General features: G+C 29.3%; 1 protein-coding gene across 1 annotated transcript; it reads left to right on the top strand.

Annotated features, from left to right (window-relative positions):
• Positions 1-4331: 4331 nt before the first annotated feature.
• LOC145977365 (acyl-CoA Delta-9 desaturase-like) lies at positions 4332-10574 on the top strand. The gene is made up of 8 exons (XM_083109292.1): positions 4332-4460; positions 6630-6823; positions 7469-7705; positions 8379-8509; positions 8596-8801; positions 9096-9278; position 9338; positions 10075-10574. The coding sequence occupies exons 3-8, from the start codon at positions 7483-7485 to the stop codon at positions 10345-10347; spliced, it is 1017 nt and encodes a 338-aa protein (XP_082965418.1). The 5' UTR covers positions 4332-4460; positions 6630-6823; positions 7469-7482; the 3' UTR covers positions 10348-10574.
• The last annotated feature ends 1669 nt before the right edge of the window (positions 10575-12243 follow it).

Genomic DNA, 12243 nt, shown 5'->3' with positions numbered 1-12243 from the left:
AGAGGACAAAATTTTTCGAAAAATTGAAAGAAAATGTATTAAACTTGGCTCGAGTTTTAGAAAGTTACAGGCGTTAATTAACATATTATTTCGCGCACGTTAATCTTATTCTTTCATCTCGTCTCGGCCTTGCGTCTCGAAAATGGAACGAAATGTCTCGCCCGACTTGGTAACTGGACAAAATCCAACTTGCCTTTCGCCCGCAAAATTCAAGACCGAGTGCCGCTGCAGCTCGCGGGATATCGATTTCCACCTACGGTGCTTTTCTATCGTACGATTCCAGCTTGTTGCGGATCATACATAATCTTGCAGCGAAGGCGTAGTTGCCCGACACGCCCGAACAATTCCTGCAGCAGTGGAGAACCGAGTCGCCATTATGGTGCTCACCGTGATGTGTTACCAGCATTTAAGCTTACTTTTGCGTAATCCTGGTTTTTGTTTTCTCATAATAGGGGGATAGTATCTACGAGAACTCGCAGATTCTTAATATCATACTAATTAAATTCCTGAACATTAATTGTACCAAAAAATGCATACAAAACTTAAAAGACAGATAATTTGTATTGATTATTAAGAAATTCAAATTCAATCATTTACATAATTAATATTGCAATAATATATATTGTAAACAAATTCTTTCATATTGATGCTTTTATTATTATTACTATACTTATATTATATCCGTGCAAATTTTTGAAAAGATAAATTAGCAAGTAAGAAAATAACTGTGTAGCAAAAATGAAAAGTATAAAATTGAAAGACGTTAATTAAGATGTGCCTGTTGTGCATGTAAAATATACTAATTACTAACATTTTTAACAAAATCCGTCATCCAAGATAGATAATACTAAATTTACCTTCTTTAATTAAGCAGTTTTTAGACAAAGTAGGTTAAAAGCTACAGAGAGCGAGAGTAAGCTGGAAATCACCTCTGATAAGCCACTATTACGGGGAATGTGGTGAAATAAAAATAACACTGCTACGATATCACTCACGCAAAGCTCTTCAAAAAAGTTCGTCTTTTATGGGTAATATATTTATCAGCTTGAAATCAATGCCATAAAAGACTTCGCATTTTTTTGTAGACTAATAATTATAAAATCTCTTCAACAAGATTAATCTAATTGAATAATTTTTGAGAATACAATGTTGAATATTAAAGAAAAAAAAGAGAGAAAGCTTGTGATGAAATTACGGAACTGAATCGTCGAACTTCAAATTGGTTACAGAATTTCTAAGTGAAACGTAGCACAGAAAATTTGGGAGAAATATTTATGCACATTTAGCAAAGCGAATACGTAAGATCTCGTTATAAATAATCTCTCTTTCTTCAGACTTTCGTTAAAGAAATTTCAAGATGAAAATAAAATTTACCAGTCTGTTAAACATTAATTATCATAATAATGATCCTGAAATACTCGTGAAGGTGTTGGTTTCTGTCAAGTGGATTTCGGCTCAACGGCCGGTATGTCCTCGGATATCTGGAGCTTCGAGAGAAGGATAAACTATGTAGCTGTATAAGCGTTGTTTAATTAATTTCGGACCAGCGCAGCGTCTTAAGGGCGGATTCGCTACGCCTTGGAGGTACTCCGGCTTGCGCTTAACTCGTCCTTAAAAGAAAACTCGGCGTGAGTGATAGTCATCGTTAGTCACTTCGCGCTCCAATGCGTTTTCCCAAATTTATCTCCGGTCAGACCGTGCTGGATTTATTTTTGGCATGATAAGTGGACCTTTCTATCGTCAGGAAGCAGAGAGGGAAGATGAAGAGGAGCAGAGATACGCTATAGTGACGCGAGAATGAGGGAAAAAGGTTGGTTAGCAGGGAAACAGAGAAACAGAGAGAGAAGAGGAGAAAGAGAGAGATAAAGAAAGGTATAGAGAAAGAGAGAGAAGGAGAAAGAAAAAGAGAAAGAAAGAGAAACTACAGCGACGATAGAGATGGTTACTGTGCCGTGAACTGGCTTTTCAACTCGTTCTCCACCTTTAATGTTCATTTTTTTTATTACTCCTTTACCAGGCGCCGTTTTTTTGCCACTTTAATTAACGGTTTTGCTAATGGCTAGATAGGAAGGAGGTGCACACGCTCTTTAATCGTCTCTATCGTGAAACCTCGTCCTGTACGCTGATGAATCTTTGTCTAGCTGTTGCAGAAAACCACTAAAATCGAATACAATCGGTTACAAAATGTTACGTATAGCACAGAATATTTGCATTGTATTGCTTTCAGCTTCAATTAAATCTTTTCCACACAGGTCTCAATTATAACATTGTGTATTTTTATTTCACATCTAGATGGTTCATGTATAAAGTTTTTTACTGTACTTCCTTGCATCGTTAGCATTTGAAAGGAAATATGTGTATATTTGGAAGAGCTTTCGAGAGAGATAAAGGGAAAAAATGTAAAGATATGATTTTAAAAAATTTACATTTTTACGAGGTTTTATTTTTTCCTTTTGTTGTTTAAAAATGCAGTTAAAGACCCAAATACGGCTCTTTCGTAATTCATATCATTGAATGATCTTGTCAACGATCAATGATAGTTGTTCCTTACTATATATGTAGATTCGTAAATTGCTTGTAGATTCATATTACGAGCACTCACGGCCAAGTCGTGTCTCGGATATTTTTATTTTAATATTCAGGCAAACTACCAAAGAAACGACTTATCAAAGAGTAATTGTATTGCACAACAAATTTTCTTTGTGTAATTCAAAGAAAGTTCACTTTTATTAAATTGTTTATATCGAATTTCACACTGCGCTTAACTCTGACTACCGTAAAGTTTGCACGCCGGAAACTTTCTGCCTCGAGCAGATCCGCGCTAAATGTTTATTGATAATATTAAAATAAAGTTTTAATCATTTATAGAGATTTAAAAGATTTCAAATTTTAATATTTTGACATTTCGAAATGGATGACATTAAATATTATATTATATCACGTAGCAAAATATATACGTGTACTTTCTCTCACTTGCAATAATTAAATTTACTTTAAATGATTATTGAAGAGAAAGAAAAAGATTATTACTTTCTGTTCTCGTCGTGAATTTAAAAAATTAGATGCACGTTAAACCGTAAAATATCCTGTAAAATATTCATTTTTCGATTATCTTACCTTAATACTTTTATGCACAAAATAATGAGAGGAATCAATTGGTGTAAAGAAAACACATAGCTGTTTCGAGGAAAAAAAATGTAATTTGTAATTAACAATTACATTTCTTCTTCGAAACAACTATGTGTTTTCTTTACACCAATTGATTCCTCTCATTATTTTGTGCATAAAAGTATTAAGGTAAGATAATCGAAAAATGAATATTTTACAAGATATTTTACGGTTTATGTAAAATTAAGAAATGATTTCAAGCTTCATAACTCGAAAACTAATTAATGAAAACTAACTTAATTATAGTGTTTTGGAAAGCTCTCGAGATAAGCTACAAGAATATGCAAAACCATATAGGGTGTCCCATTTAAAAAGTTGGAGGTGACCTTCACGTGACCTTCAGGTGACTCTTCAAGGTCAAACTAATGGCACCATCTTATGTCCCCCTCGAAACCATACAACTTTTGTCTGAAACATTTTTTGAAAAAACTTCTCCTTTTCGAGATATTCGCGTGTATTGATTAAAATGGTCTACCCTATATATCGGTGATCGAATGACAGGGGGATGAGAAGGTAAACAGTAGAGAAACGGAGAAGAGAAAGAGTCAAGAATGAAAGTCGTAGTCGGCGGCTGATTCGTTGAGTACCAAACGATTTGGCGAGAATCCAAGAAACCGGCAATCGATATAAGCGCGTCAGTTTATGAACAATGGGCTCGAGTATCATCGCAAATAAACAGGGTAACACAGTTTCGACTCAAGCGAGTTCAACGCATATCACTTATAGAATAAACACCTAGGAGAAAAGAATATCAAGAGACACGGTAGTGTCTCGCGTCAAGTTCATGCGAAGCATTAGCATGGCACTCCGTGTATCTATACGCGAGTCGGACAGTTGAGAGTAACTCATATTATCGAATTTCAATAACAGCTGAATGGATCGAATTCTTACTAGTCTTAATCGATAGAGCGGATTTAAATTGTGTAAAGAAAGTATCTTTATTTTTGTGCTGCGTGATCTATAAACGGAGATATCATAACGCAAAGTCAAAAATATGAAAATTTTCAATTAAGAAACGTCTTTATTATCATCATCATCGTCATCAACACACATGTACACAACACATAAAAAGAGAAAACGTACATTTCCTACTCTCGACGGAAGATTGCGCTAATGACGCTTTGCGATATTTGCGATATTAATGACATATGTCATATGTGTCATTAGTGACATGTATCATTAACCGCATTTTGAGTAGTGATAAATAATAAAGTGCAAGTTAAATAATAAATAATAAAATTATTAATTAAAAATTCGCAAGAGCCAGTAAGGTATGATAATTGGAGCGCAAGGTAAATAAATATATCTATTTTACAAGCCAAATATAAATATATATAATATAATTATATATATATATATATATATATATATATATATATATATATATATAAAATATATATTATATATACTTATTCTATATATATTTTTATATAATTTGCTTATATATTTAAAAAAATGTACATACATACATACATGTGTGTGTGTGTGTGTGTGTGTGTGTGTGTGTGTGTGTGTGTGTGTATGTATATATTTTAATATAATATCTCTTAGCAAATTAGACTAAAAAAAGAAGTGATATAATCCCCAACAACTTACCTTTTTAAAAAAAGGTAAAAAAAGGGCGCCAAGTTCATGCACTAATTGTATCCAACTGTCATATTGTCTACAAAAGTAGTGATATAAAAACATTGCGGCAACTAAGAATAAAAATTTGTACAAGATAAATAGAAGTACAAGGAAGAAAACATGTACAAGTTAAATAGAAATATTTTAATTGGAAACATTGTTATACAAAATAGTTGTTTTAATTTTCAAAAATAATAATATTAAAAAATTAAAAATTTATTTAAAAATTGAAAACTGAAAATTAATATAAAACAAAAAAGTAAAAAAATTTTAATTAAAAAAACTTGGCGCTGCCAATTTTACTAATGTATTGTTCAGCTTAAAAGTCTAAATTTCCAAATGTAAATCAATATAAATTAATTAAAGAAATTAGGTCATTAAATTTAAATGTTAGACTAATAATTGGAATATATTCCAATCTTTTAGATTTCCATACTATATAAAGTTGATAAAATAGAAAAAACATAAGCTTCAATAAATCTCATAGAAATTTCTAAAGTAAAAAGTATAATTAGTGAAAATAATATAAGAATTATAATAATTAAATTATTAATTGAAGATCCAGAAGATCTTAAGTTTAATATACAGTGAAAAAATTAAATCGAAAATTAAATAGAAGAATTAAATAGGAAATTAAATCTAATCTTTGTAAATAACAACTTATCAATTCTTGACAGTAATAAATGTTTCTTGGATATCAATCAAAAAGCAAAAGAATTAATAAACTAATTAATTGATAAAATTGTCACACAATAATATAATCAATAAACAATGATTAAATTAATAAATTAATTATTAAGTAAATAATAATTAATATAAAAGAAAAAAATATATACTTATTAAAAATCTCAGCTATTTTAAATTTATTAATTTTGACATCAAATTTATTCAGCAATTTCAAAATCTTTTATATACATAGATATAAACTAAATATATACTTATATAGGAGTACAGATGTATAGACAAAAAGTATAAAAAGTTGTAAAATAATTAATAGATTGCTTTTAATTATTTAATTATTTGTATAAATATAGTAAATGTAATTACGAAATTCTCTTATTAATCTTTATAAATATTTTCTTTTTTAAATGTGAAAATGCTTCTAAATTATAGATTTAATTATAAATAAAATATAAAATTTTTCTAATATATATATGTACATATATATATTAGAAAAATTTTATATTTAAAAATTATTGTAACATATATATATATATATATATATATATATATATATATATATATATATATATATATATTGTATAATATGATAAATTATATTACAATATTTTTTTAATTAATTTTAGTGTGTCAAATGTTTCTAAATTGTAACATAATCAAGTATTTTGGAAGCTAAATTTATGTTCAGCATGAAAAAGGAATACAAGAAATAATTATTTCTTTCTTTATCTTCTTTATATATCTTGCTCTTATTAAATTATGTAATTTCAATGAATCCTTAATTATAATCAATAAATTTCATTTTTATTTATAATTTTTTGCCTTATTTATAATTAATATATTTATAAACAATAATTATATTTGATATTAATATAATCATAAATTACTCTATATACATGTATATATACATACATACGTATCACTAATAAGCGATAATCCGCATCTTTGAAGCCGTAGACGAAAATGTCACGTGCAAATTGCCGGCTCCGTTAGTTCGCTAAGTGATTGTACAATGTAGCCAGCGACAGTGTCGATAGTCTCTCTCTTCTTCTTTCTCTCTCTCTCTATAAATATTACCAATAATATATACTCGCCGCGTGGTATCGGTCTCGCAGTCCTTGTCGTTCCTTGACTTCGTTGCTCGTTGTCTCTAGATCGTATGTCCACCTGTACAATTCATCTGTATCCGCAAACAGCGAAACTACCAGCAGAAAAAAATAATCATTGCACGTTGGCGGAAAAGAACCACATTTTGCTATTCGTTTGCTCAGCGTGTCGTCCTGGCGAAAGAAACAATTCGTTACCGGCTTCAGCATCCCAAACTAGTTATGAGGATTTATAAGGAGTGGTAAGTCGATACGAGATTGATCTATCTATCAGATTATCCTCCTATCAAATTAGTCTACTCTGCTTTGCCAGTATTAGTTATTGCTTTTTTTCCAACCCCTTGATATGGCGGCCAATCACGCTTTTTTTTGTCTTTCGCGATAAATAACAGCAAATTAACGTGCATATAGTCCGAATAAAATTATTATTAATACTCACCAGATTCCGCGCTTTTTTTGGTGAGTCATGCTTCCAACTATTAATTTTAAACATAAAAAAGAATCGTATAATATCGGTATTTATTTTTACTTGATTCGTTAGATCTATTGCGATTTTACACAGAAAATTTAATATATTTGATGAACTTTTGGAATTATTAAAAAATATTAAGAGTTCTGGTAGCACTTTTCATAGTTCTACAGTTCCTGAAAAAATTAAAAAGAGTTGCGCATTCCTTATATTAAAAAATCGAAATCGAAAAAATGTCGTGCTAACTTCACGAATCTAGCACGACACTTTTCCCTCTAAAGTACCAAAACGCGTGGAACATTATTATTTTTAGCAAGAGTTCCCGATAGTTCTGCTATAGTTCAGCCTATATATGCAATTTCAGACCGATATTTCAATAATTAATAATTTTTTATGAATTTTTAATGTCCTCGACCAGCACGACACCTTGAAATGCATGCGGAGAAAAATTTTTGCGAAGGAAAAGAGGAATCTTCAATCATCACGGATGATATGCAAAACCGAGACGAAACATGTATAAAGTCTGAAGGATTGTTCAAGTTCAAGACTGAAGTGAAGTGGTTTAATGCCATATTTATTATTTTTCTTCATATGAGCATGTTGTATGCTTGTTTCACTTTTGAATGGTGCAAAGATTTCAGGACGAACATTTGGAGTGAGTATTCTTTGGAAGATTGCAAATTCTGTTAATTCGAATTTTTAATTTACAGGAAAAAATATTTAAATAAAAAAGATGAAATTTATCCTTTTTTCAATATATAAGACTGATTATTTTTTTAAATACTCTTTTACAAATATATGTAAACGTTTCACATATATAATAATTTCATTGAAAGTGTATCGCACGTTTACTAAGAATGCCGTAGTTAACTACAGAAATCGACATTGACTGACTGAAAGCAAATCGATTAGACTTACGTGATAAAAGAGAAGAATGATAAAAGTTTGACAGCAGACAAGCCAGAGCTTTCATTTCTATTGTATAACTTTGATTTCATTACAGACATTGCGTTAGTCACTTATATCAATTACCACAAACACATTGTGAACAAACATACATATTTGATTCCATTTTGAGAATACCCGAGTTAAAAATATTAAATTTGATTGTATGATCAAATAGATAGATTTTAATCTTTATATAATTTTTTGCAAAAATTTCATATCTTATATTTAATTAAAGTCGTTATAATTTATAGTAGCGTTTTATAATGGACTTATTGTAGATCGATCAATACATGACATCCGTGCAAAATATGTATAATTATATTATTAATTATGCATAATTTCATAAATATATTAATTAATTTGATCCTTTTTGTCTCAAGTGCTCATTCACATTGCGATAGAAGCGATAGGCATTACTGCTGGTGCTCATCGTCTTTGGACTCATCGAGCTTACAAAGCAAAATGGCCGCTTAGAATTATACTTTTGGTTTGGTATGCTTCGGCCGGCATGGTAAACAAATTTTTAATTGATTTTTTGAGCTAGAGGGAAAAGTTTTCTTTGTAATAAAAAGTTTTCTTTGTAATAATTTTTTATAGAATAATCTTTTTGACTGGGTTCGAGATCATAGAGTGCATCATAAATACGTGGATACGGATGCGGATCCGCATAATAGCAACAGAGGATTTTTCTTCTCTCACGTTGGCTGGTTGATGTTGAAGAAACATCCAGATGTGATTCGAAAGGGTAGTCAAATCGATATGAGAGATATATTGGCAGATCCTGTCGCCATGTTTGGTTGCAAGTAAGTCCATGTCTTAAAGATATTAATTATGGTATATTATGTTGAAATAATTATCTAAGAAACGAAAAAGAATATAAGATGTGTGTGAAATTTATTTATATCTATACATATAATTCATCTTGAAAATGCATTTATTATTCTAAATACGATATTTTAGCAATTCCTTTTTTTAAATTTTACACTTTCGTGTTAATCTTCTTTCTTTTCAAGAGTTTTTTGCAAGATCATTTAACATACGATTTCATATAACGAGAAATTTTATATGTGTACTAATTAATTTATGTTTCTTTGCAGATATTTCCCGATACTAAGCTTCATCTTTGCCTTTCTACTGCCGGTAATGGTGCCTGTTTACGGATGGAATGAAACTTGGTCCAGAGCTTTCATGTCACAGATTATACGTTATGTTTACGGTTTAGACTGTATATGGAGTATCAACAGTGTGGCTCACATTTGGGGTTCAAAGCCATATGATGCGTAAGCAGATAGAAATTACACGAATGTGTTTATATAAACTTGACTGAAAGAAGCTTTAGTGTCTCTTTATTGAATAAGTAATTTTATCTGATACATTTTAAAAACAGGTCCATAAATCCGACGGAAAACAAATACGTTGCCTTTGCAACGTTCGTTTTTATTTTAATCGAGTGATCTATTGTTGAATTCCGAAAAAAAGGAAATATTTATCTTTGTCAATTAATTTTACGGCTTGGATGTGATACACTTTGTCGTAGAAAAAGATCTTTTTTCATTACGACATTCCTTATAAGCTCTTCGGACGGTTGCTTGAGATCGTATGCCCAACCAATTTTCGCGCAGAAATCAATAAACATCGTAGTAAAATTTAAACTGTAATTGCCTAATTCGGCCGCCTTATAATCCCATGGAAACACGTGATGATAATTGTGCCAGCCTTCACCGAACGTTGCAAAGGCAACGTATTTGTTTTCCGTCGGATTTATGGACTTGTTTTTAAAATGTATCAAATAAAATTACTTATGCAATAAAGAGATACTGAAGCTTCTTTCAGTCAAGTTTATATAAACACATTCGTGTAATTTCTATCTGCTTACGCATCATATGGCTTTGAACCCCAAATGTGAGCCACACTGTTGACACTCGTCAACAGTATAGCTCACATTTGGGGTTCAAAGCCATATAATGCGTAAGCAGATAGAAATTACACGAATGTGTTTATATAAACTTGACTGAAAGAAGCTTCAGTATCTCTTTATTGCATAAGTAATTTTATTTGATACATTTTAAAAACAAGTCCATAAATCCGACGGAAAACAAATACGTTGCCTTTGCAACGTTCGGTGAAGGCTGGCACAATTATCATCACGTGTTTCCATGGGATTATAAGGCGGCCAAATTAGGCAATTACAGTTTAAATTTTACTATGAAGTTTATTGATTTCTGCGCGAAAATTGATTGGGCATACGATCTCAAGCAACCGTTCGAAGAGCTTATAAGGAATGTCGTAATGAAAAAAGATCTTTCTCTACGACAAAGTGTATCACATCCAAGCCGTAAAATTGATTGACAAAGATAAATATTTCCTTTTTTTCGGAATTCAACAACAGATCACTCGATTAAAATAATGTAAACATTTATCCTCAACGGATTCATCAGATTTTTAGGATTAAAAATATTAATATTTGTATCAATTTTTTTAATTTGATATAATAACATTTTTTAATGTTTACTAAAGATACTATAAAAATGCTTTGGAGTTACTGATAGATCATATAACAAAATTAATTAGAGTGCAATTGAATTATTTTTAATAAAAATAATTTATCTTCCACAAAGTTATTATTTATGAATTGAAAATTTAAATAAAAAAATATTATGCTACATATATTGTATGTTATATATTATATTGTTGCTGTAATTTGCTATTTATATTTATATTTTTAGAATTAATTGTAAAAATGAAAATATGTAATAATTATATAAATCTTGTAATTTAATTCTTGTAATTTAATCTAATACTAAAAATTATATGGAATTATATCTTAAAATATAAAAAGATAATTTAAAAAAAAGAAATTAGATTAAAGTAATGATTGCACAATATAGTTAATGATAATAAAATTATTATATAATATATTGAGAATTTGATCATTCGAATTTTTTGCATTTCTTACAGTTTTTAAATTTCTTCCAAGATTCTAAGAGTTTCAATAAAAATTATGCAATATAAACGTTTTGTAGCTTTTATTCTTTCTTTCCTTAATTTTTGTATTTTTTAAATATATTTTTATATATTTTATCTTGTGTATTTGTATGTACATGCATGTTCTTCAATATAGGAAAAAATTCCGATATAATCATATATATTTTAATATAAAATATAAAACTTCCTAAAAATATTTATTTTTGCGAGTGATCAATATTATATGATCTTAAAATAAAAGTAGATAAAGTAATGACAACAGAGATCAAGTATGATTTTAAAATAGAAATAAATAAAAGAACTGCAGATAAAAAATGATTACATAGTTAAATATGTGATAAAAAATTATAATGTGAAAATTCGTAATATTAAAATTTTTGACTGAAATGCAAGAATATTGTAGAAGTTAAATAAAGGCACTACACTTTACTATTATATATATTAAACATATTGTTTACAGCATGACACTCAATAAACATTGGAAAATTTTGTAATGAAATTTAGAGAAATTGACGAAGTGTCGGCGAAAAAACTACGTACAATAGATTATAAATGAGAAATTGTTTGGAGAAATGTCATTATTTTCATTTATATTCATCTTGCTTTCCTTTATGGACTTTATCTAACTTTTTTTTATGCTAAACTTTAGACGTTCATCTGGCGTATGTATTTTATTTATCTTTTGTGCTGTTCTGTAAGTTATTAAATTGCATTGCTTGTATCAATACAATAATAAAATGAAATATATACTATCAACAATCATTTATAATTTATAGACTTCGCTATTGGTGTCATTTCGGGAATAGGCGTTACTGCTGGCGCTTATAGATTATGGTATCATCGATCTTACAAGGCAGAGTGGCTGATGAGATTTATTCTTATGATTTTCCAGACTGTGGGTTTTTAAGTAAGCTTGATTTTATCTTTTTTTTTATTAAATTATTGATTAGAGTTCTACATTTTGTTTTTTTTGTAGCATGAAGTAGTTTATTTTTTAATAAGCTATATTTTTCAGAATCACATTTATGAGTGGGTCAGAGATCACAGAGTGCATCGTGAATGCACTAATGAAGAAACAGCAAAATAAGTTGTTAACTAATCTATTAATCGTGTAAAATGAAATATAACTCCAATTAATTTTTCAATTTCTAGAATAGGTTTTCTTGAAAGTGAAATTTTGTGAAAAATTTAATTAACATTTTTTATTTATTTTATACATAAATTCGTATCTAATTGATGATTAATTATACAGGACATTCT

This window comes from Camponotus vicinus, unplaced genomic scaffold, assembly GCF_025532165.1.
Source record: "Camponotus vicinus isolate PSW18456_S1 unplaced genomic scaffold, iyCamVici1.0 SCAF_9, whole genome shotgun sequence".
Lineage (NCBI taxonomy): Eukaryota > Metazoa > Arthropoda > Insecta > Hymenoptera > Formicidae > Camponotus > Camponotus vicinus.
The sequence above is the reverse complement of the archived record's forward strand: the minus strand, read 5'-3'. Positions and strand labels throughout refer to the sequence as shown.